This window comes from Lactuca serriola, chromosome 7 (genome assembly GCF_051521515.1).
Source record: "Lactuca serriola cultivar US96UC23 chromosome 7, Lser_US96UC23_V15, whole genome shotgun sequence".
NCBI lineage: Eukaryota > Viridiplantae > Streptophyta > Magnoliopsida > Asterales > Asteraceae > Lactuca > Lactuca serriola.
This window is the reverse complement of record NC_136414.1, coordinates 167235301-167262509: the sequence shown is the minus strand read 5'-3', so window position 1 is coordinate 167262509 and position 27209 is coordinate 167235301. Positions and strand designations below refer to the sequence as shown.

Below are 27209 nucleotides of genomic sequence, written 5' to 3'. Positions count from 1 at the left end.
ATTATGTATATCTTGAAGTTGAAGAAACCATATAATTCCACAAAGTAACATATCGCATATAAACAAGATAATAATCTGGAATTGTTAGGACATGAAGCAGTGATGTTCTACATTTGCATGGATCTCGTGGCTGAAACCAAGGCTTCCACTGGTACAGCTTCAACTTGCTGTCTTCCCATGATGTTTTGTAGCACCTGTTCAGCCAGAGCTCTAGTATTTCCATCCTACAAATTACAAATATATAATATATTCTTTACTTTAGGTAGAAATAACAGCTTAATTTCTTAAATATTTTAAAAAATATTGAACCAAATTCCAGAATTTAAGAGCGTAGATGCACGTACACAGACATGGTTGAGGTATACGGGGTTCCTCAATCGCTCAGGGTAGCGTTTCTTCAACACATTACAGCACCTACAATTGTATTTTTTTTTTTTTTACCACGTGGGTGTAAATTCAAGCCATTTAATATTGAAAGCAACATTTTATTACATATAATAATAATAAATTAAGTTATAAAAAGTGAGTGTGAAGATTCATTTACCCGACTAACCTCGATATTTCGGAGAGTCGAAGGTAGCAAATTAGCGTATTTTTCAACAACGCGGGTGACGGCTTTCCAGAAAACTCATCCACCATTTTTGACAAAGCCCTGGACACTGAAAAAAATCTCTCTGCAAATGTCCCACAGTAGGTCTTTCCTTCTGGTTCACCTAAAATCTTGCCAATCACAAATGCTGCAACCTGTATATATATTGTTCGTGAAATGTGAATTTAATTATAATATCAATTAATTAAAACGTTTGGTTTATAATTAAAATTGAACTTACGGATTTTGTGAGGTCGCTACCCACGTCCATGCAACGGAGGCACAAAGGAACCATTTCACTTTGCAAAAGATAATGAACGATTTCATCAGTTTTTGGGCATTGTTCCTGTTTAAAATTAAAACACATAGTATAAAAAAAATATTACGTAAAATGATTGTTTTATTAAGAGTAAATCATATTGTTAGTAAGTACCTTGAGAAGGGCCCCAATGACACCTAGGCTGTTAACTCGCAAGTAATCATAGTGCACAAGTTGTTTCTCAGTCGTGTTGAGAAAAGGGTATATGTATACAGGTATATGGGCTGCAATTAATATATACAATAATATTAAATTAGGATTTTTTTTTGGATAAATTAACAATATATATAATTTCAACTCGATAAAAAAATTGGTTAACATCATAAAAAACCCTGCCATTTACAAGTTTTTTTTTTTCGGAAAAAAATGACTAAAAATGCCAGATCTAATATAATGAAAAAATATAAGATTTTTTTTTCTGAAAAATAAAATAAAATTTAGATTTAATTCGAGAAAACACAAAATATAAGACCTTTTATAACATTAACTCTAAAAAAACATAAATATGAAAAAGAATATGAAAAATACCTTTGAGAAGTTCGAGTCTTGTATCGGGATGAGTTGCAATGCACTATAAGAGGCATCAAAATTATACAAAGTTAAAAATTATAAAACATGCAATTGCAATTGCAATAAAAAGATCTGACATATAGTATTTATGTGGTCTAGATAATAAACCAAATATAGAATACAATACTTATATAATCTTCAAGGTTATGTTTGACAACTTGATAACCGATAAAAGATGACGTCTAGTAAAACTAGTTGATATATATATATATATATATATATATATATATATATATATATATATATATATATATATATATATATATATAAAATGGTATATTTAAGAAAATTAGAAAAGAATAATGATTTAAAAACCCTTATGTTTGTAATCAGTTTTACAATGTTGTAGATTTTCGATTCGTTAAAACCAAATGTTTAAAACTTAGTTTTTTTTTTTTTTTTTTTTTTTTTTTTTTTTTTAATTTCTTTTTAAGTTTTATTCTTTGATTTATTAAAGTCTATACGTTTGACAGAAATGTTCGATTTTATCATTTTTTTTTGGTTCATGAAAGCCTTTAAGTTTAGTTTTCTGCTTCATTAAAATCTTTAAGTTTGACAGAAATTTTCAGTTTTATCGGATAAGTTTGTAAAAAGGGTAAAACTGAAGAAAAAAAAGTTGTAAATTTGAGGCATTAACGAACCTAAAATACGACTTTGAATAACCGACAAAAAACTTACAAACGTAAAGGTTTTTATGGCATTTGTCCAACTTTAAAAAAATTCAATAAGCTTGTTGAAATATTAATATAAATAACTTTTTAAAAAACTAGCTTTTATTATAAACCAACCTAAAAAAAATCAAAAAATAAATTAACCGTAAGGTGTTGAATATAGCTTAAACATACATATAAAAAGTCATTTTTTGTACTTTAAAACCATAACAAATTGTGATTAAGCATTCATCCAGGCTTTTTTTTTTTTTTTTTTTTACAAAATTTCCCAAAGTTTTAAAATTAACCACACTCTAGATCTTCTTATTTGTTGTTATATCAGGACCTATTTTGTCATTCCAAAATTATTTATATATAGTCTGACCCAACAATTGTTAGGGTTTTTTCGATTATAAGTAATTTGTAACTAGTGATTATAAGATTCATTTTATAAACATTCAAACAAGTAATAAACAAGAGTTCTTTGATTCCTACTAATAAACATATGTCTATCGATCGAATCAGTCAAATTCTTTGTATCATTTTTTTTTCTTTGACTGCTTGCTTAACTATGACATTTGCAAATAGTCACCAATGATCACTTTTGCAACACATGTCATAATTGTTGTATTTGTTGACCAAGATAGGAACACTTAAAAAGTTATTGGTGTCTTTTAACACTCACACACAATAGCATTTTGCAACGTGTGAATGACCCACCAAAAACAATTTTCATAATTTCCTAAATCATATAATTAACAAGAATTGGAAAAAATATTTCAATAGGAAAAAGTTTTAAATATATTCAGTAATAGTTACCTGAAGTAAGGCCAGTGCATTACAAACTCTTGTAGCTTCCCCCATACCAAGCTTAGGAGGCGACAACAACTTGTATACCCCCAAAAGTTCCTGAAAATATATGGAAAAGAATTATAGAGAGTCTTCTCTTGTCCAATTCTATTAAGTAATGTTTATTAATGCTGTACAGCTTTAATTTAATCTCAAATTTATTTATATGATCGATCCACATTATTTCATTATTTTATGAGGTTATATAAGTGTATACCTCCAACAATGAAAAGATTGTGTCTCTTGAATTCCAAAGTAGCAACCCCAACTCACGACCTCCTTTTCCCTATATTAACAAGGATAAACATAACGAAGCTTATGTAACAAATCTATTATATGTAAGTAGAAAACAATATATATCAAATCAAAATCACTAATAAAGGTTCCAAATTTGTATTTCTTGAAAGGATGTTTTAAAGCTATATTAGATGCCGTTTATCTTAATTTACATCAATAGCGGGGATAGCTCAGTTGGGAGAGCGTCAGACTGAAGATCTGAAGGTCAGGTGTTCGATCCACCTTCACCGCATTTTTGCTATCAATTTTTTTTTGGAGATTATTGTGGTAAATAAAGAAATGTAAAGGTTGATTTTCTAAATATGGAGGAATTTTTTTCACAGCAATTCCAAAAACGAACTTTTTAAAATAATTATTGTTGTTTTCGGAAAACGAAATATTGTTGTGATTGGTAAATTGTATAAAAATAATAGTAATATTTTAATATAATTTATTGCAAACATTGAATTAGAAAAAAACAAAATTCATATTATATATACTCAGTTAGTTGAAAAATTCCCAAAAATTCAACTGAAAATCTAACAAACATTGCTAAACAACAAAGTCTTTCTCATCATTTGAATGTGATCTGATATCACAAGACCGGTGTGGCGTCGCCGACGACTTATAAAGTGATCGGAAAACTCTCACCACCTTTTAATTTCAAGTAACTTTTTCATCATGAAATCAATTTACCCCCCAAAAAAAACTTTAAAAAGTTAGAATTATCAATTGATAATAGTACAATCAATACCAATTTCGACGCTATAAGAACAGTAGATTGGGGAGAAAACAGATTTTGAACAAACAACTGAACAAGTATTTCATATAAATGGGAAAATCAATACAAGGATTTTGCATGTCGATCAAACACACAAATAAATGAAGTACGTTTCTGCTAATTTGATCATCTAAAGTGAGAAACGGGCAATCGGTTCATCATATACGATTTAACAGCAGATTTGATTTCATAAATTCGATCCGATCAGTATCAGATAATCTGATCAAAGTTCAAATTCAGCATAAAATGTAAACATGCAAATCACTAACGCTGATCTGTAGGAAAAATTCAATCACCAAATCCTCGATCCAAAACACACACACACACAAACAGATATGCATCGAACTATATATGTAGAGAAATGAATACCTTGTGCCTCGTGTACACCCTGTTGAGCTGCGTAATAGCCTCAGCTCTTGTATGAGGGTGGTTAAGCAAGTTGATCAACTGCTGAATTTCAGCACGATCAGACGCCGAGAACTGTTGTGGTTGTGGTTGTGGTCTGGCGGTGTTCTTTGGGGCGGAATTAGAGCTAGAACCACCTTTCGGATCCACATACAACGATTCAGGCAAATTCTCCATTGTCTTATTACGATAATCGCGCACACAGATCGATCGATCAAAACCTAATTACTCTCTCTCCAGCTAGATCTTCTCAACAGAACTCTCTCTCTCTCTCTCTCTCTACAATGCCTTCATTCTCTCTCTCTAAATGTATATATCTCTGTTTGTGTGTATTGAGGAAAAACGTTTTGAGAGCATGCAGTGCGAGTCGATGAGTACTTATACATGAGAGCGGGGTTGGTGACGGAGGAGACGCTAAAATGACGGAAAACGTGACCTGAGGTCCACGTGTCACTCATGCATGTCGTTTCTTTTTTGTTCTCGTTGCCCAGTGGAGTAACTGATGTCCGTTCGATCAAGAACTTTAAAAAAGATTACAGAATACTAAACTTAATTATGATCAGTATAATCTTTGAAATCCTTGTGAAATTTGAATAGGGTTTAATAGTGTTCAGAAAAGATAAATAAAAGAATGGAGTGTAATATATAACTGTTACAAGCTAAAGAAAGAGCATATATATATATATATATATATATATATATATATATATATATATATATATATATATATATATATATATATATATATATATATATATATATATATATATATATATATAAGGAGGGAATTCAGGGAAAGAAAATATTTTTGTATACACGTGAGACCACAAGCTTAGAAGGCTTTAATTAAAGGTCTTTGAGGGTAATTCAGAAGGTACTTTATGGGCTTAGACAATAGTTATTTGTTTTCTATAAATTGTCAAAGCCTTTCTTCTCTAAAGAGATGACAATATATGGCGATGAAGTTTGCTTGTTGGACAAGAGGAGTCAAATATGTTGAGCCAACACAAAGAATTTCCTTCAACAAGAGTAGGGTATGTCTTTCACATCCTAAAAATAAAGATAATTAATTTTGAGTTTATTTAACTCTTAGATTGAGATTTTTTAAGAAGAGCCCTAAAGACATATATAAAAAGTATTAATTATGAAAAATATTATCATAATTAAATATTAAATATATAAGTTATATAGAATATTTCTAATTGAAAAATATGAAATGCATCAATTATGAAGAATATTTTATATAATTAATGCATTTCATATTTAATTATGGTAATATTTCTATAATTAATGTTTTTTTTATATGTCCTTAGAGCATATGTTAGAAAATCGTAATTTTTCTTTATTTTAATTACATTAAAATTAGTATTTAACGCCTAAAAAACTTCTTTTATTTAAGAGTAAATTACACGAATGGTCCCTATGGTTTGTGTAATTTGCACATTTGGTCTCTAACTTCTTTTTTTAACTCGGAAGGTCCCTATTGTTTGTTTTTATTACGCATTTGGTCCATGTCTTATCTAAAATGACTATTTTGGCCTTGTTTTTTTAATTTATATTAAATAAACACACCCCAAACCCACCTCATCACCTTACCTTACATACCCCATCATTTTTTCCTATTTAAATAATAGTCTTTTTAGGTAAGAAAGGTACCAAACGCGTAACAAAAACAAATAGTAAGGACCAAGCGCGTAACAAAAACAAATAGTAGGGATCTTTTGAGTTAAAAAAATAAGTTAGGGACCAAGTACGCAAATTACCGTATACCATAGGGACTATTCGTGTAATTTACTCTTTATTTAATATATCCAAAAAATATAATAAAATACAAAACAAAATCTTTTTATTTAAAAAGAGCTGATTCGTACATAATATTTTTTTTCCATACAAAACAGTTTATATATTAAAGTGTTATTGTACATCTCTATAAAATATAAATTGTTGTGTATGGAGAAAAATTATTGTATATGAAACACTTCCCTATTTTTAAAATAACACTTATTAATGCTTCCCATTTTCTTTGGTTACAACTTTTCCACAAGTAAACAATCATGTTCCTCTTTCTTTTCAGCTAAGAATAGCTCATTTGGCTCATCACCTTATAGGCTAAATGCCATTAATACCCAATGATTTCATATATTATTATGCGGCATTTCTATGTTTTTAGCTACATTTAGTCTTAAATTAAAGATAAAAGATACTTAGTATGTTAAAACTTTATTTTGTACCAAAAAAGACATGCTTAAGATAAAAGGAGCAGAAATACGGAGCTAGGAACAAGATTGCTGGATTGTGTCAACAAAAGTAAACATTTTGAGGAATTTGAAGTCCAACGACGTGGCCACATGCTTGCCATGTCTTGGTGGAGAGTTTTTGCTTGATAAATTTAGGGAAAATGACCTTTGAGGGTAATAAAATGTTCTATAAGTACTCATTTGGTCCCTTATCTTTTTTTTTTTTTTTTTTTTTTTTTTTTTTTTTTTGTCTTTATTATACCACTGAACTTAATAATCCTGCTCACCAAAACCCTTGATACCGGTTGTTATAGGTTACTACTTATGTGGATATTACGTGGCATTATGTGCCATAAACTGGGCTTATTAATTGCAAAGTTGCAGTACTGCATCGTTCTTGCCCTAGATCGACATGTCTTCTTCTTCTTCTTCTTCTATTTCTTCCAAACGAAATGCTGAATTTCAACCTGAAAATCCTTGTTACTGTGGGTTACCATCTCGTGTACGAACTTCACGAACTAAAGACAATCCAGGAAAAAAATTCAGATTGTGCCCTAACTCCATGGTAAAGCAATTGTTTTTTACTTTTCGTTTAATCTTCTTTCTTTAACCAATTTGTTACTTTTTTCAAGAATGAAGGACCAAAATGCAAGTTCTGGGAATGGTTGGAGCCTGAAACCCCTGAAAATGAAGTCAATTCTAGGAAGGACAAAAAAGAACTGTGCAATTTAACCCTCAAAGTTTCTATATTGGAAAACGAGATCAGCATATGTAAGATGAAGATGGAACAAGAAAATTTGGTTTTTAGACAAGAGTTTGAAAAACTCAAATGGAAGCTATTTACTCATAAAGTTGTGATGATTGTGTTGTTTCTGTTGTTTGTGTTTAAGAAGTAGTTTAGCCCTTAATTTAACCCTTAGTTTAGCTGTATTCAAAGACTAAATGTAATCCTTAATGTTGTAATTTGTTTGATGTATTATGACTAAATCTTTTTGATTAATGATAGTTTGATGTTTTGAGTGCTTTCCAAGAAGTATTAATGTATTTAAAAGGTTAATGAATTGGACATGATGCATGGGTAAAATGGTCCAGATTAAATTTGGCACTAATCAATTGTTAATGTGTTGATGTGATCCAAGGGTAAAATGGTCCAGATTAACCACATTGGATACATCAAACATTTCTTAATGTATTAAGACTAAATCTTGGCATTAATCAATTGTTAATGTCTTGATGTGATCCAAGGGTAAAATGGTCTAGATTAAATTTGGCAGTAATCAATTGTTAATGTGTTGATGTGATCCAAAGGTAAAATGGTCCAGATTAACAACAACAACAACAACATCAAATATTGCTTAATGTATTAATACTAAATCTACTTGATTTATGATAGATAATATAAGATTAAACAATCTATATGCAAATAACCATACACCAAAGCATATAGATAAAAGACAAAGTTGTAATATTCCATCAGCATGTGCACTATTACAAAAGCTGTGCCCACAGTTGTCCTAATATGTCAAAAGATGTGCCATGTGCCATGATTCTTAAAGTTTTCCCAATTACATAATTACAAGACTAAAAGTTTGTCTTTCCAAATAAAATCATTCCAACACCATTGGGTTGTGTCCAGTGCTTCCTTCTTTCTTCAAAACCTTCCTCCTCAACCCTATCTTGGTAATTCTTTCTGAGTATTTTCGTATCCTCTGCCTAGTTGCAACTGGTTGAGCAGGGACATCAACATCTGGATGTGGATCATCTACTTGAACTGGTTCAACATGTGGAGCTGGTACATCAACTGGATCCACTGGATCTGCTTGAACTGGTTCAACATGTGGAGCTGGTACTTGAAGTGGATCCATTGGATCTTCTTGAACTGGTTCAACATGTGGAGCTGGTACTTGAACTGGATCCACTAGATCTGCTTGAACTGGATCAACATGTGGAGCTGGTACTTGAACTGGATCCACTGGATCTGCTTGAACTGGATCCACTTGAACTGGTTCCACTTTACCTGCTATACAAATATGTAGTTAATGAGTTGGATGTTCCATTTAAATTATATTGTTTTAATAGCATACCTTTCTCTTTTTTTACATTTTTTAGGTTTCTTGTTTTTTGGCCTTGAAGTGGATGCTACATCTGCTGGTCTAGTAGGACATGTTGATCTATTGTGGCCCCTTTCTCTACAAATAGTGCATCTATTAACTGAACCTGCTTTTGAGATAGTATGCCTTGTTTTCCCCTTGCTTTCCATCTCAGATTGATCTTTTTTCCTTTTAAGGGTTGGCCTTCCTGGTAACCTTCTTTTTTGAGGAGGCAATGGCTTCATGTAGGGAGATTCAGGCCACATGGAACTACCATTAAGTGGGTTAATGGTATGGTTGTAACAAGTCAAGAACATGGCTGTATGGAACCATGGTGCAACATAATCCTCTGCATTCCTGTTGAGGTATGAAATGGCTGCCACTACATGCACACATGGGATACCTGATACTTGCCAAGATCTACATCCACATGTGTTGTTGTTAAGGTCCACAGCATATCCATCATTTCCAATCCTAACTTCATATTGTTGTATCCCAGATGGTATAACACCCCAAAATCTGCCCAAAAAAATAAGAAGTTCTATTAATCTTATAGATGAGACATATAATATTTATAAAATAGAAGTTATATCATACCTTTGCTGTTTCTTTAGCTTTGATATCTTCAACCTTATAGATGGACATATTTTTAAATTCCCCCAACTTTGTCCCTCTTGCAACATTTTATACATCCTCTCCATTGCATAAATCCTTATCTCTTCCAACATGGTGATGAGTGGCCTTTTCCTAGCAAGATCAATAACAAAGTTGAAACTTTCTGATATGCCATTCTCATAAGCATCACAAGCCCTGCCCACTTCAAAGAATGCCCTGCACCAACTTTTAGGGTTCCTTTCCATGAGGTGTTCATAAGCCAAAGGGTCAATTTTTTTTATGGAATTCATTTCTGCCTCAAATTTAGGTTGAGTAGTACTAGTAGCTGCTGCCCAAAACAACTTCCTATATTGTTCACCTTTGAATCTTTTCTTGAAGTTAGCATAGATGTGCCTAGCACATTGTCTATGCTCTGCTGCTGGAACCCTTTCTTTGACAGCCTTTATTAATCCCTGAAAGAAAGCATGAAATAGATGACATAACAAAAACATTCAACTTAAACAAAACAAAACAGAGATATACCTTGTGTTGGTCTGATATGAGGGTCAATCCATGACCAATTCCCATTTCAATGTCATCCAGAAGGAGGTCAAGAAACCACTTCCATGTTTCCTTATTTTCAACTTCCACCACAGCCCATGCAATAGGGAAGATGTGGTTGTTTGCATCCCTACCCATAGCTGCTAACAGTTGGCCTCTACATATACCCTTTAAAAAAAACCATCTACCCCTATTACCCTCCTACATGCTGCAATCCAACCATCCTTCACACCCTTAAAACAAACATACATTTTAGAAAAGTAGGTTGTGGAATCAGACGTGACATTCACATCTATCTTTACTGTTGAACCAGGATTTGTCCTCATTATTTCTTCTCCATAACTCCATACTTTACCATAATGTTCTATCACACTACCCTCTATCTTATCCAAAGCATATCTCCTAGCATTTCTACATTGAGTGACACTAACAATCAAGTTAAAGTTTGTACTCACTTTGGCCTTCATTTTCCTTATGCTCATTTTAGGGTTCTTCACAAGTTGATTCTTAAAATGCTTTCCAATCCATTTATATGTTACAATGGAACCAAGTTTGAAGACTCTTGAACAGTTATGTTCATCAACTAATGACTTAATCTGGAAAGACCTTTCACTGATCATCCAGGAAGCCCACAGTCTAAAAGGACAGGAGGGGTTCTTGTTCTCTTTACAACATCTCACTAATAACCTCTGACTATCATTTTTCTCAAAATAAAGGTTGTACCCATTCTTCACTGCATAGTTAGTCAAACAAATTTTCAATTCCACGGGGTTAGAGAATCTCATACCTAGAATTGGCACCATTTTGTCCCATTTCTGGTTCTCATTATGGACAGGGTACACTGGTTTGTCATCTCCATTCTTGGTTTCAACCTCATCAGTTTCAGCCTCATCATTTATATCCTTACACATACCAGACACCCGATGTAAGAATTCATCACCAATAGTCTTGTCAAGAGAAGGAATGTAATCATCTGCTTCATGCTCATATGGAATATCATCAGAAAGTTGTGAATCTTTATCATCATCCAGGTCTTCCTCAGAATAATGCCCTTCATCATCTTCCATTACTTCCATATCAGCCCAATCAAGTACAGGTTCATTTTCGTGGTCTATATACACATTCATTCTTAGACCAGCTTCATCACTATAACCCGTTTCAATAAACTCAAAGTAGTCAGCATCATTCCTAATTCTCCTAATACCCTCTGCCAACGGTTCATTTCTAGTGCAATAATATACATTATCACAACTGCCTTCAATCAACTTTGCAATGAACAAGTTAAAGTCTTTGAAATCCATTGCACCAAAATCGACATAACAGATTGAAACAACAACAGCGTTCAAGTACACTAATGGTTTTGGTGTGAATAAACCATTATAATGTATATAAACTGTTAAATACTTACTTTGTTTGGAATCGGAGGCCATCTTCTTCACTATAACACTCGCATTCACCAGTTCTCTTCAATTTCCTAACCGTATGCTTCGATTGAACTTTTTCTTCCCTCAATTAAAACGAACCGTAACTGTAAGGACAAAGGGGTGAAAGAGAAATGGTAATTAAATGTGTTCTAATTCCACGTAATAAGACATGTCATCTCTAATTAAATGTGGTAATCAGTAAAACAGGTGATAACCGGTCGCGGTGGCTTTGGTGAGCAGGGATTATAAGTTCAATGGTATAATAAAGACAAAAAAAGATAAGGGACCTAATGAATACAAGACGAATACTTTATTACCCTCAAAGGTCATTTTTCCATAAATTTATTAGAGAAGTACACGTTGGAATTCTTAGAGGGCACGCGAATGAAGTTGATCCCACAATGTGGTTGTTTATTGTACACGGCGTGGCGACTATTCGTGGAAAAGTTGTAACCAAACGAAATGAGAAACATAAGGGTTATTTTAAATAAGAAGATTTTGTTTTGTATTTTATTATAATTTTTGGATATATTAAATAAAAAGAAGTTTTTTAAGTGTTAAATACTAGCTTTAATAATTAAAATAAAGAAAAAATAGCGATGATGGCCGTGGAAGGCGGAGATTGGATGGTCCTCTCCCCCTGGTAAACGAGATGATTAATTTGTATAAGAAGAGAAAATGGAAATGGTGATAGCCCTTTTAAAGAGTTTACTTTAAAGAGAGGTTTGCGCCAAAATGACATACTCTCTCCTTTCATTTTCATTATGGACCTCGAAGGAATTTATATGGCAATAGAAGAAGTCATACATGGTCAGGTGTATCACATATTAAGATTGGTTAGGTTGGTTTCTCAACATCACATATTTTTTATTCCAATGATGTGATTTTTTTAAGAGAGTGGTAAAGAGACTATTGGAGATATACACACTACAAAATATGTTGGTGACACAATAAACTACAAAATATGTTGGTGACATAATTAATTACATGGACAATTGGACATGTATGAATTACACATTTCACTTAAGTTTGTGTGGCAAAAATATTTAATTAAGAAGAATTTATTATTTATTAATCTATCAATAAATAAATATAATATAATTGATTGTTTATTAAAGTGTTAATAAACAATTAGAAATTAATTACACAAGATAAATAAATGGATAATACCAAATGATTATTTTAATATTGTTTGAATTAAATGGATAACATTTGGAGGCTTTAAAACAATATTATTCCTAGGATTTTTGTACATGGACAAAGTAAAAGGAATTATAAGCTCCTTGGAGGCCTTAAAAACCGCTACCTTCCTTTCCTCCTCCTACCTCTCTATGCAAAGAACTCAAGAAATAAACCAACATGTTTCTTGGTTGATTTCTTCCACGCTCAATTGAAGACGTTTATTGCTAGCTTGCTTGCTAAGGGGTGGGATACTGTAAGAGGGATTCTAATTTGGATCATACAATATTCTTGATAACTATACAAGGTATTCATATAAAACCTCTTTGTAATAGTCGGTCCTTATAGGTATATTTCAATTCTTTTTGTAAAGTTTAAGTGTTGGGAAGTTTGGTCCTACACAGGGCGTAGGTCAGTCTCTTATGCAATGCGTAGGATGGAACTTGGTCACAAGACATAAATGATATACGTAGGGCGCAAGGGCCCAAAATCAAAACCCTAAATCATGGATTTGTGTGCCCTATTTAAAGGCTCTAAACCCTTGAGACCCTCTTCATGCTCAACCTCTACCTCCTTAAGCAGCCACCCCGAAACCCTAACCTTCTTGTGTGACTTTTGGTGACCTTTGAGTGTTTTGTATGCATCTTTGAAGGAAGAAATCCATTGGGAAGCACTTAAGAAGCTCCAAGATTTGTGGATCTAGAACTTTCATCACATAATCATCCACCAGAAGGTATAAAGTTCTTACCTTGATGATGTTCATGATTAGATCTAGTTACTTTTGAGATTTCTATCCTTTCGTCCCCATAACCTTGGCCTTTGTGAGTATAAGCTACTCCACGCCATATGAATTTCGTTTCTAGTCGTTTTTGGGGTTGCTAAGTCATAAAAATGAGATTTTGGTCACTCTCATTCATCCATGCATGAGCTTTTGAGCAATATAAGGCTTTTTGGACCTAGGGTTTGGATTAGTGCTTTCTGTATGCAGGAAAATGGATAAATTCAGAGACTTTATCCATTAAGTTGTCCATCTAGTATAGATCTGGAAGTTTGGAGGCTTACCTTTCTATATTAAGCACTTAATAGGAAAAGTTGGACAATAGTGTACTACACAAGGTGTAGTTTAGCTACGCTGTGCGTAACTACTTTCTGTCCAATTTTGCTTCATTAACCTCTATGCTGGGCGTAGAGCATCATGTACGTGGGGGCGTAGGTTGACTGGAAGTTGAACGTTGACTTTGATCAAGTTTAAATTTAGGTCAAACTGAGTATTTGAGATGTAGATTGAGACTCGGTCTTGTTTGTTCTATAGTTGACCTGTAGAGCCAGTTATCAGACCAGTGATCGTTACTGCTTTCTTCTAGACTTTGAGGCGAGCTTTCCTCATTGTACTCGTGGGTCAAAGGAACCAATTCCCTCCCACTATATTGTGTTATGTACCTTTGTGGATAGGATGTTTCTATAATATAGTGATCCTTTAGATTGGTAGATCTGCATGATTACCTGTATTTGTTGGTTATTGCGAATCTGTTACATATGTTGACATAGGGAGGTTGGGTTGAGGTGGTACGACTTTGTGATGTAGGCCAACAAACCCATGTTTAATCCAGTCAGGAGACAATAGAACCAGGGGTAATCTAGTCGTGAGACTGTGGACATGTAGGCAATCCAGTCAGGAGACTGTGGGTTGGGGGTAATCCAGTCGGGAGACTATGGGCCTGGGGCAATCCAGTTTTATATTTTAGGCCCGATATGCATGCATTGTATATGTATTGTCATGTGGGGTATTTTGGGAAAGCTCACTAAGCTTTGGCTTACAGTTGTTGATTTCGTGGTTTCAGGTACATCAAATGATCGGGACAAGGCGAAGGCGTGATCGTACATATCTTCCTGTTGATTTATGTTTTGAGGGATTTTCGATACTATGATTTTATGGATTTATTTCGAAACAATGGTTTACTATCTTATGGTTTTGTGGAAATGTTTTATTAAAATGAATAATTTTATCATGGTGTTTGGGACGTTACAAGTTGGTATCAGAGCCCTAGTTTAAGAGAATTGGATGAGCACTTGTGTGATTCCAGACTCAAACTATGGATCTACAAAATATTTTACAAAATTATCTCTAAAATGATCGATGGAGAGGATGCGATGTGTATAATCAGCTAGATCCAAGGAAAGTTATTCCCCCACACTTGATTTTTTGTATTTAGGATATGATAGAATTGCATGCTTGTTTGTAGTCTAGGGATCTTGAGGAATTGCATGATAGAATTGCCTTATTTATGATGCCTGATAGCCTAGGAGAATTGCTTGATATGATATATGGAACTGATATTATTACTGTGGTTACTTAGTGTGTGCATCATAGTTATACATAAATATGATTTTATATATCCTGAGAATGTTTGATTTAACATTATTTCTTGTTTCTTGTTTGGTTATGGGCTTAAGGTAGAATCAATTGTTCGACCATATATCAGATCCAATGTTATGTATGATTAGCACACACAAGGCGGCTACATGGTTATGTTGTATATAGTGTCTAAGTCCATAACTATATTTGGCATGTACTTGACCCGACCCGGCATGGTCCATTTGGGTTGCACTTCACCCGAATAATTTATGGATAATCTGTTGAGAATAGTACAAGTTATGATTTATTAATATATTATAAGTTCTAATATATTAATATAAGATCATATTATTTAATTAGTATTGATCTATAATTAATCTAGGATTAATTTAGAGATCAAAGATATTACTAATTAAATATAAGCTTCTATATTTATATAGTGTGGGCTAAGGTTTATTTGGAATGGGCTAGGCTTGCATGGAAAAGTCCATGGATACTCCATGGAGATTTAACCCATGGATCTCATGGAAATGAAGAGACATGGGTATTAGGGTTTACATGGATGCAACCCTAATCCACCACACTATATAAAGAAGGCTTTGGTTCTTGAAATCAGACTAGTTGACACTTGTTGAGGTGAGGGCCGATTTCAAGATAGTAGTGACTATTCTCTCAAAGTTCCAAGTTTGTGGTGATTTGTGATTTCCATTTGAGGCATCCACACTATTGGTGCTAGGCTCTAAAACTCCAAGGAATCAACTACAACTACAAGGTAAGTATTTCTACTAGCTTTATTTGATTCAAGTTCGCCATGCCATGCTAGTTAGGATATGAACCTTGGAAAAATAATTATTTGCATGTATCTTAGACAAACATAGATCCAAGGTTTATTAGGGTTGCATGTACACTTAGGAAGTGTTAGAATGCTCATAATCCATCAGTGGTATCAGAGCCTAGGCTTGTTTGTTTGATACTTGATGCAAAATAGTTTAAAAAGTCGAAAAACTTGCTGTCTGCCTGATGAACTCGCCGAGTCCATGTGGGGACTCGCCGAGTTCATGTGTATCTTCAACCTACTCGCCGAGTAGGTTCATGCACTCACGAGTAGAAGCCAAAGAGTGCAGATTTTCGACTTTAGTTGCTGGAAATGGACTAGAAACATTACCCTAAACTGTTTTGGTACTTGAAAACTTGTTTTAGATGGTGTAATGTCTTTGCTAATCCATTTACAACAACTTGTTATAAAAATTACAAAGTTTTATGTGTAATTTTTGATTCATGAAAGTGTTCATATTCATGTTCTTGATCTTATGATGTTTAGATGATCATAGGAATTATTTGTAACCTATGTGGTAGTTTAATTCTTGATCATAATGTGTTTTAATGGAATCCATAACTTGTCCTCAAGTTATGGAAAACCAAAAGCCACTTGAATTAAAAAACCATTAAAAGAACACAAGAGTTAGAAAAATGAAGAGTCTTCATTTTTATTACTCTATTAAACTCATAAGTTACAAGAAATGAAAAGTTTTGAAAGTTTACAAAACTTGCCCTCAAGTTTTGGAACAAGTAAAGTCATATTAAAAACTTTAGTTCCAACCCTTAGAATTTTAAAAGTTAAAATTCAACCCTTATACTTATAATATTATAAGTTAATATATATATATATATATATATATATATATATATATATATATATATATAAGATTAAAGTTGTCTTACCGCTAGTACGCCTCATTCACGAAGCCGGTCTATAAGTTGGGTATAAGGTTGTTACCTATAAAATGGCAACTTAATGGGTGTCCACTCTCACCCACCGCTTGCTTGACTGGTGGAGGGTCGTTAGCCGAACGGGTAAGGCAAGGACTTATAAATTCTCATTAAAAGTATGATGAATATTATAAAGTAACTAAATGTTTTATTAAATTCCCAATCTTAGTTACTTTAGGAAAAATGCGAATAAGGTGCTAATCCATGAAATTACACTTTACACTTTGTCTAAGTCGTTAGTGGAGCGTGTGTGGTTAACCGGCACACTAACTTGGACTTAACAAGGTAGGTAAAGGGCGACTTAATATTTATCATAGTATCGATGGAGCGTGTGTGGTTAACCAACACATCGATTGAGGGGTAATTTATTAAGGGTACCAACTAATTTGCATGGTTACTTCACACCTCGTTTTGTGATCCTCGGCATCCCAGTCACAAAACTTGGAGGGCACACTCGATATTGAAACATGCATTTGAAAAGTACATTGAATCTCAAAAGAATCTAGGAGTTTCTAAGAACCAAATTAAATATTTTAATATTTCGACTTTGGTGGAAATTGGTGAATCGTCATTCACCTACCTTTCAAATATGTTATTACTTAGATTACGACATACCTCTTCTAAGTATAATATATTGTGATTGGGTCCTAGCCTTAATATTACATTTGGGTGTTTTATTAAGGACTATCTCTATATCTAAAGTAATTCTTTCTTTCTTCTCTTACTAGATGTCTGCAAACAACGCTGCTTCTGGCTCTAATCCTAGTGGCTCCTTTTCTCTTATGAACTTGTGTGGGAAAGTCACTTTTGATGGATCCAACTTTAATGAATGGATCAGAAACATCAGAATGATTACTCGCTACGAGGACAAGGAATATGTCCTCGATAAGGAGCTTAAGGAGATTGATGAGACAGTTGCTACTCCTCAAGAGATTGCTGAGTTTAGGGCACATGAAAGGGATGCCACCAAAGTGGCATGCATCATGATGGCCACTATGACAACCGATCTCCAAAAATCCTATGAAGATTTCTACCCTTATGAGATGCACCAAGACTTGATGGAAAGATACCATCAAAGTGCTCGTCAAGAGAGGTATGAAATCATCTCCTCCATGATAACAACTCGCATGAAGGATGGAGAACCCATCATGGGCCACATGCAGAAAATGCAAAGATTTGTGGACCGTTTGCTGAAGCTTAATGTGAACTTCCCCAAGGAGCTTGCAATAGATATCATTTTGCACTCCTTACCTTCATGTTATGATCAATTCCGCATGACATACCACATGAACAAGGAAGAGGTCACACTCAGCAAACTTCAAGGACTCTTAAAGACCGCAGAAAGTGGTCTTAAGGGTAAGGAGATTGTTACTCCTACTCCTACCAACTCCGCCCCTGTCTTGGAAATCGGGAAAGGAAGAGGGAAGAAGAGAAAGAGTTCTTCGAAGGGTACCAAAGTTAGGACCCTTGATGGCTCTTCTTCAAGTGGAACCAAGAAAGGTTTCATCACTCCTTCTTCTGACCCAAAAGAGGCTGAATGCTTCTATTGCCATGAAAAGGCACATTGGAAGCGGAACTGCCCAAAGTACCAACAAGATGTGAAGGATAGGAAAGTTAAACCCAACCATGCAGGTATTTACACTATCTTATCTAATAACTCACCCCATTCTAATTCTTGGGTCCTTGATACCGGTTGTGGTATTCATATATGTTCTGATTTACAGCGACTAAGAAGAAGTGAGAATGTGGAGCAAGGAAGAATAAACTTGATCATGGGAAACATGAAAGCTTCACCTGTCACCAAGATTGGAGTTTATACTTTATCGCTAAGTAGTGGGTTTAGTTTAGATTTGAATAAGTGTTGTTATTCGCCAGAAATGGAAAGAAATATTATTTCCTTTCACGCATTGTACAAACAAGGGTTTACATTTTCATTTAATAATGAAGTTGGTTCTATTGATGCTTTCTTTAATAATGTTCTTTATTTTAAAGCATTACCTTGTGATGGTGTGTATGAAGCTGTGTCTGTTGTAGACAACTTAGGAAATAATGTGATGTGTATTGATTATATTAATAATAATAACTTGGATAAAGCATCATTATGGCATTGTCGTCTTGGACATATAAGCAAGAAACGCATAGGCCAACTACAAAAGGATGGAGTCTTGGAATCATTTGACCTAAAGTCAGATGATAGTTGCGAATCATGCTTACTTGGGAAAATGACAAAGTCACCCTTCACAGGTTCTTGTGAGAGGGGTGAAGGTTTGTTGGACCCTGTACACACGGATGTGTGTGGACCATTCAAACATGCCACAAGGGATGCTAATCGTTATTATTTGAATTTTACTGATGATTACAGTAGATATGGATATGTCTACTTGATCAAGCATAAGTCAGAGACTTTCGAAAGGTTTAAGGAATTTAAACAGGAAGTCGAGAATCAATTGGGCAGGAACATTAAGATGCTTCGATCCGATCGAGGTGGTGAGTATCTTAGTTTAGAGTTCCTCGACTATCTTAGGGAATGTGGGATTGTCTCACAATTGACACCTCCCAGGACACCACAGTTGAATGGTGTAGCTGAGAGGCATAATCGAACCTTGTTGGATATGGTTCGTTCCATGATGAGTCGAGCTTCGCTACCAATCTCATTCTGGGGGTATGCCTTAGAGACCGCCGCCCATATTCTTAATCTAGTCCCTACAAAGAAAGTTGCCAAAACTCCTTACGAGATGTGGACTGGTAAAGTACCCAACCTAGACCACATCAAGATTTGGGGTTGCGAGGCTTTTGTGAGGCGCGAGACTCATGACAAGCTAGAACCCCGAAGCGAGAGGTGTATTTTCATTGGCTACCCACAAAGATCCTTTGGTTACCTCTTCTACAGACCTAGTGATAATGTGGTCTTTGTAGCAAGAAGAGGAGTCTTTTGAGAGAGAGAGTTTATAAGCCAAGGAGACAGTGGGAGGCAAATTGATCTTGAAGAAATTCAAGAGTCAAGTGGTGAAGGAACTTCAAACGCTAGCCCTCAACTTGAGGAGGAAACTCCTGTTGAGCCAATTGACGAATCTGTACCTCTGAGGCGTTCCACAAGAGTTAGGAATGCACCTAAGCATTACTATGGTTTCCATATTACTGCGGAAGGTGAGACAATTATTAGTGATGAGACACTAGTAGGTCTTGATGAGCCTAACAGCTACACGGAAGCCATGGCAGGCCCTGAGGTTGCTAAATGGAAAGAGGCTATGGATAGCGAGATACAGTCCATGTATGAAAATCAAGTTTGGAACTTGGTTGAGAATGTACCAGGTCGTAAGACTGTAGGGTGCAAATGGATCTTCAAAAGACCGACATGGATGGTAATGTACAAACTTATAAGGCTCGACTAGTTGCAAAAGGTTATTCTCAAACTCCGAGAGTTGATTATGATGAAACCTTTTCACCAGTGGCCAAGATAAAGTCTATTAGGGTTCTGTTAGCCATTGCTGCATTTCATGACTATGAAATATGGCAAATGGATGTCAAAACCGCTTTCCTTAATGGAAAGTTGGCTAAAGATGTTTACATGGTTTAGCCAGAGGGTTTTGTCAGTATAGAGTACCCCAATAGAGTGTGTAAACTCGAGAAATCCATTTATGGATTGAAACAGGCACCTCGCAGATGGAATCTTTGCTTTGATGAGAAAGTCAAGGAATTTGGCTTTTCAAGGAGTGAAGATGAATCTTGTGTCTATATCAAGGCTAGTGGGAGCATAGTCAGCTTTTTGGTACTGTATGTGGATGACATACTACTCATAGGAAATGACATCCCAACCCTGCAGGAAGTAAAGTCCTGGCTTGGGAAGTGTTTCGCTATGAAGGACCTTGGTGAAGCTGCCTATATCCTATGGATAAGGATTTTGAGAAACAGGAGTAAAAGACTAATTGGACTTAGTCAAAGCACCTATGTGGACAAAGTGTTGAAAAGATTCAACATGCATAACCCCAAGAAAGGTGAGTTACCCATTCAGAGTAATGCCAGATTGAGTAAGACACAAAGCCCTAGTACTGAGGCTGAGATAGCAGAAATGAGTCGACTACCTTATGCTTCAGCTGTAGGATCGATCATGTATGCTATGACGTGTACTCGACCTGATGTAGCCTTTGCTTTGAGCATGGTTAGCAGGTATCAGGGGAACCCTGGCAAGGCACACTGGACTGCGGTAAAGAATATCCTCAAGTACCTACGGAGGACTAAGGACTGGGTCCTTACCCTCGGTGGGAGTGATGACTTGAGAGTTGTAGGGTATAGTGATGCTAGCTTCCAGACTGATAGGGATAATTTCCGCTCTCAGTCGGGTTGGGTCTTTACCTTAAACGGAGGAGCAATCACTTGGAAGAGTTCCAAGCAGGAGACAATGGCTGATTCCACTTGTGAATTAGAGTATATAGCAGCAAGCGAGGCAGAAAAGGAGGCTATATGGCTAAAGAACTTCATCAGAGACCTTGGAGTTGTACCAGCTATAAAAGAGCCAATGGAGATTTTGTGACAGCAATAGTGCGGTTGCCTTAGCCAAGGAACCAAGAGATCATGGGAGATCCAGGCACATTGACAGAAAATATCACTTCACCAGACATCGAATAGAAGAAGGAATCCTCGTGGCAAAGAGGGTATCATCGGATGAGAACCCAATAGATCCCCTCACGAAGGGACTGAGTAGGGTTAAGCATCTCCAACATGCTCGGAGCATAGGGCTGAAGGATGATATAAGTTTTAGTAGTTAGATAAATTATGAAATTTGTAAATTGTAATTGACATTAGATGATGAATAAAAGGTGTTTTATTTATGAGTAAAGTGTTGCTATCTCTTGTCGATCGTTTACTATATTTCTTTTGCATGTTTTGACTTCCAGAATAATTATGTTTGGTATATCATATTATTCAAACCTCTACAATCGGTCATATGTCGGAAGTAGGTATGAATCAAGACTGTCATGATTGGTTGCAGAGGTCTAAGGTGTTGGACATGGCTACAACAATCATGAGTGCTCATAAGTTCTGAGCATTGGACTCAACCCACGCTCACTGGAATCACTTCATGGAATTTTATCTCGAGTGATCGTGAGACGGTAATATCATATAAGTCTTCAAACCTAGAGATATGATTTGTTACTTATGAGTTGTTTATGCATTGATTGTATGAAAACGCATTGGTAACTCGATGTTATAAAACGTGCCTTTGTGTATAATTCAATGAGTGGTATAACAAACATATGAGTCGAAGTTTATCTGTTCCTTCTTGGATTAGAAGCTGATATCTGGGCCCCTTGATGATTTTGTTTTGACCTATGTACCGGGCCCGGTCAGAACTAAATTGATGTGTTCAGTTAAGTTCTATGTCAAACAAATCGGAAATCGGGAAACAAATGCTGGGCAATAAGTAAGACCATGTTCCATGTATTTGTCTGGTTGATATCTAGAACAGAGGATTATATGATCACTTATCTAAAATGGCGCGTTCTAGTTCAACAGAGTTTAAAGAGCTACGATTGCTGATCGGTTCCTGAAGTCATACTTGCAACTATAGTTATTAGACTTATCCAAGTGGGAGACTGTTGGATATAGTGTCTAAGTCCATAACTATATTTGGTATGTACTTGACCCGACCCGGCATGGTCCATTTGGGTTGCACTTCACCTGAACAATTTATGGATAATCTGTTGAGAATAGTACAAGTTATGATTTATTAATATATTATAAGTTCTAATATATTAAAATAGGATCATATTATTTAATTAGTATTGATCTATAATTAATCTAGGATTAATTTAGAGATCAAAGATATTACTAATTAAATATAAGCTTCTATATTTATATAGTGTGGGCTAAGGTTTATTTGGAATGGGCTAGGCTTGCATGGAAAAGTCCATGGATACTCCATGGAGCTTTAACCCATGGATCTCATGGAAATGAAGAGACATGGGTATTAGGGTTTACATGGATGCAACCCTAATCCACCACACTATATAAAGAAGGATTTGGTTCTTGAAATCAGACTAGTTGACACTTGTTGAGGCGAGGGCCGATTTCAAGATAGTAGTGACTATTCTCTCAAAGTTCCAAGTTTGTGGTGATTTGTGATTTCCATTTGAGGCATCCACACTATTGGTGCTAGGCTCTAAAACTCCAAGGAATCAACTACAACTACAAGGTAAGTATTTCTACTAGCTTTATTTGATTCAAGTTCCCCATGCCATGCTAGTTAGGATATGAACCTTGGAAAAATAATTATTTTCATGTATCTTAGACAAACATAGATCCAATGTTTATTAGGGTTGCATGTACACTTAGGAAGTGTTAGAATGCTCATAACCCATCAAGTTAGTGGAAGTTTCATGAGTGAGTATGGTTGTTATAAGGCCAACATAAGGAGTAATTAGCTATTATTGAGAGAATGAGTATATGATGTATGTGTATCCTAGTTTTTTGGGCTTTGTGGCTGAGAGGTCTGTGACGATCCTTTGAGACAAATACGGGTAGGTGTGGAAGGTAGTATGGTTGGTACTACTAGAAGCATAGGACTCGTACGCATATCAAGGAAGTCATGAACCCTGAAGATTTAGTGATCCTGTAATGATATGTTACTATGAATTATAAGCTTACTGATGTATTCCAGTTTGTTTTCAGTATGGCGATCACTAGAGGTTTGGGATTAGGAGTTGACGGCCTGGAGAGGCCAAGATTGACTAATGATGAGATTCGCGAGATGATCACCATTTAGGTGTCCATAGCAGTTAGGGAGGCGATCCCGAAGATGTTTGGGTCTGTCAAGACCGTTATGATTGATATTTTTGATGATCGATATGCTATTTTTACTGAGGCTGTTACTGGTGCACTGTAACTGTTGTTGCTGCAGGAAAGAGAATGATGGTTTAGCAACGGGACTTCAGCAACACGAAGCCCTTAAAGCTCGACAAGTTCAAGGACCTAATCACCACTATGAGGTGGATATCTGATGTGGAGGTTTGTTTCTTCACATGTTTATGCCTAGAGGACCAAAAGGTCATGTTCACCTCGAACCTTCTTCGCTTGGGGGTGAAGGATTGGTGGAAGCCGGTGGTCGGTGCTTATAGTCCCGTAGAGAGGACCGTAGTGACTTGTGATTAGTTCATTGATATGTTCCATGCTGAGTATGTTCGATTGGTCGAGAGGGAGAGGTTAGCCCAGGAGTATTTGTTGCTGAAGCGGATGACAGAGTTGGCGACAGAGATCACTGTTGGGGGCGTCAAACCCAACAAATAAAGGGGTACAAAATGACTCCAAAACACTGTTACTTTGCACTAAAAAGGTAATACAAGGTAAGCAGGGTTGATCCACAGAGACACGGGACAAGTTCTTATACCTTTTTGCGTAAGGTACAAAAATGGTCACATAATGGGGGTATTTATAAGCAATGATTTAAACAATAGAATAAAACAATAAGTAAATGATTGATTAAATGAAGTAGATTCAAGATTTGTAAGGACTCCAACTCCATGCAAGACAAATTAGCAATGTGATTCCACGGATGAAATGATATTCGTTCAATTCTATCTAAATTGGTACTTGGAAATGCTAACAAGCTCTAGCACCTCCTATTCACCACATTGATTAACCAAAATAAGCTCTATGATTAATCCTAACCCTACCAATCTATCTAAACAAGTTCTTAGAATTAGGTTGAAAGATTGCATTAAACTTTCTGTGAATGTTCCCAACAACACTCAACACTCCTCAGAAGCTCGGGAGCATAAGAATGTGTGAATAAGATTTACACTAAATTCATTCAATAAAAATCAGTTTTGTGGTTGATACCTAGTCCAATTTACATAACACAATTACGGATTTTCAATTAGATAACTTGAATGATCTAACACTAATTCAAATGGCCAATAAGAATCACAATTAGAATCAAACATTCAATTGAAACAAAATCAAATTCACTAGATAGAAAATTGAAAGCAAACATCAAGTCATATGATTGAAATCACAACTAGAAGTCGAGACATAAAGTTGGAGAATCTGGGGTTCTAGCCACTGTTGACTAGAACAAGATCACAAATCTAGAAAATGAAATTAAAGTTCTTACAAAATGAAATCAAATGTTTCCAAGTGTTAATCACCTCCAAAATCCTCCAGAAAATCGCCTTCTCTGCTCCCAAAATCAACTCCCCTTTATAAAAAACTGGTTCCCCCCTCTAAGAATGGTGAAAAACCGCTTTAAAACCCGCATTTACGTTTACACGGCCCACGTAAATTAACACTGTCGTTTACGCGCCCGTGTAAACACAAAAATACATTGCACAAAAATCTACGTTTACACGGGTGTGTAAATGCAAGGCTTCCATTTACACGGCCGTGTAAATCTCTGTAAAGCCAAAATCTTCATTTCTTTGATATTTTGCTCCTCGGTGCTCTGCAAGTCCCGAAATTTTGTCCGCAACTCTTATTTACCTCCTCCAACAATATCCTACCTCCAAAAGTCCCTGAAATATCACAAAAATGTGTGAATGAAATTGTCTCATGAAAAATCCCGAAAAACATTCAAAATGCATGAGTTTAAACATAAATGCAATGCACATTTATGGAATAAAGCTATAAAATGGGTGCATGAAATGCACCAAACAATCACCAAGATGTTTACTAAGAGAGCTCTTTTCTACCTTGAGTATGCTGCCTCGGAGCAGGTTAAGATGTCCTGTTACTTGAGCATGCTCTCAACTGAGATCCATGAGTTTGCGTCAACATAGAGGTATAGTTCCCTCTCCGAGCCGTAGTCTTTCACCTGGAAGAGGGAGATTGAGATTGAGACCCATGCAATGGGAGAAAGGCCGAGGCCCCGAAGGCCAAGGGTCGTGATTTTTAGATCACAACAGAGGAGTCCAGAGCGGCGCCTAATGTCGTTAATGGTACATTCATAGTGAATTCATTGCCTGCTCTTGTGCTTTTTAACTCTGGAGCGATTCGGGCTTTTGTATCTTAATGTTTCAGTAGGGATTTCGATATGAACCTTGGGGAGTTGGAGTGTTCGTTGCGAGTTTCCATTGCTAATGAACATCAGGTTTCTGCTTTGAATGTTTTTTGCGATTGTACTTTGGAGATATTCAGGGTGTCTTACCCTATTAACTTGATTCCCATCCCTATCTGGGATGTGTGCCTGATCGTGGGGATGGATTAGTTGAGCAGGTTTGGAGCCACGATCGATTGTAGGAGGCAACTTATGGTAGTTTCAACCCTAAGTGGGGGAGAATTGACCATTTATAGTGAGGGTACCAGGGTTTGTTTAGCTTTTTGTTCGAACGATAGGGATCGAAAATATCTCCATCATGGGTGTTCAGGTTAACTTGCATATGTGGTTAACACTCAGGATGAAGGGATAGTTTCGGTTTCAGATGTGCCAGTGGTCAGAGAGTTCCTAAGTATTTTACCAAATGATTTACCCAGTGTGCCTCTCAAGAGGCAGGTGGAGTTCAGGATCGATCTGATCCCTGGTGTGGCCCCGATTGATAAGGTGCCATATCTCCTCGCACCACCAGATATGCATGAGTTGTCCTATTAGCTTTAGGAGCTATTGGACCAGAAACTTATAAGACCGAGTAGTTCAACCTGGGAGCACCGATTCTATTTGTGAAGAAGATGGATGAGTCTCACCGTATGTGCATAGATTACCGGGAGTTGGACAATTTGACGACGAAGAATTGCTATGTAGTTCCTAGGACTGATGATCTCTTCGATCACTTGTAGGGTGCATCTTGGTTTTCCAAGACTGATCTGAGATCGGGTTACCATAAGTTGAGAGTCAGATATGAGGATTTGGAGAAGACAACATTCCAAACTCATTATGGCCACTATGAGTTCGTGTTGATGCCGTTTGGGCTCACCAACGCACCGACAACATTTATGGATTTGATAAACCGGGTATGCAGGCCGATGCTTGACCGGTCAGTTATGTTTTTTTGTTGATGACATTATGGTTTATTCCAAGACCAGTGTCACATCCCAAAACCGAGAATGGTGGAAACGTTCTGGGGCAGAGGACGTCATGTAATGTATCACAACAATGCAAAGTAGTAAACAAGAAACAACATCATCTATTGCATTAATAGTATAATTTTAATTACAAGTGTGTTCTTTCATAAAATAAACACCATAATGAATGATCAAAATAAAAGACGAGTCTTGACTGCTCGTCTTCACAAAACCTGGTCGTCGTACCTGTCTATTTGTGACCTGAGAATACAAATTATTTTGAAAGCGAGTATCAACAATAAAAGTGGTGAATTCATAAGTATTATTGTGTCTTTGATTTGTAAAACTGTAAAGTAAAGACCTTGGAAATTTGGAGAAAAGTTTGTATGAGTATGAAAATGTTTGTAAGTAATCGTAAACGTTTGAAAACCCTAGAAAATCCCATATTTCTTATTAGTATACAAGTAGTCTTCTACCAAGACCCGACTGTTTTGTAAGTAAGTATCACTGTAAATGTGACGGTTTTTCCCTGTTTAAACTATTAGTATAAAACTATAGCCTACCTCGTC

At 35.7% G+C, this 27209-nt stretch overlaps 1 protein-coding gene and 1 non-coding gene across 2 annotated transcripts; one reads left to right on the top strand and one right to left on the bottom strand.

Moving 5' to 3' along the window:
• Positions 1-107: 107 nt before the first annotated feature.
• Positions 108-4616, bottom strand: LOC145064529 (uncharacterized). Its single transcript, XM_079011963.1, has 9 exons — positions 4404-4616; positions 3195-3263; positions 2948-3037; positions 1437-1479; positions 1023-1132; positions 831-935; positions 554-744; positions 345-414; positions 108-224 (listed from the first exon to the last, which is right to left on the bottom strand). Exons 1-9 carry the CDS (start codon positions 4614-4616, stop codon positions 108-110), a joined length of 1008 nt encoding a protein of 335 aa, XP_078868089.1.
• TRNAF-GAA (transfer RNA phenylalanine (anticodon GAA)) lies at positions 3434-3506 on the top strand. Its single transcript has one exon. It is a non-coding gene; the product is annotated as a tRNA-Phe (tRNA).
• Positions 4617-27209: the final 22593 nt, after the last annotated feature.

What these genes read in the sequence shown, in the direction of transcription:
- LOC145064529 (XM_079011963.1), bottom strand. Translation starts at nt 4,616, where the DNA reads ATGGAGAATTTGCCTGAATCGTTGTATGTGGATCCGAAAGGTGGTTCT. An exon ending in CAATCTTTTCATTGTTGGAG is followed by an intron (nt 3,038 to 3,194) that starts GTATACACTTAT and finishes ATATATTTTCAG; the next exon opens with GAACTTTTGGGGGTATACAA. An exon ending in AAGACTCGAACTTCTCAAAG is followed by an intron (nt 1,133 to 1,436) that starts GTATTTTTCATA and finishes TATTAATTGCAG; the next exon opens with CCCATATACCTGTATACATA.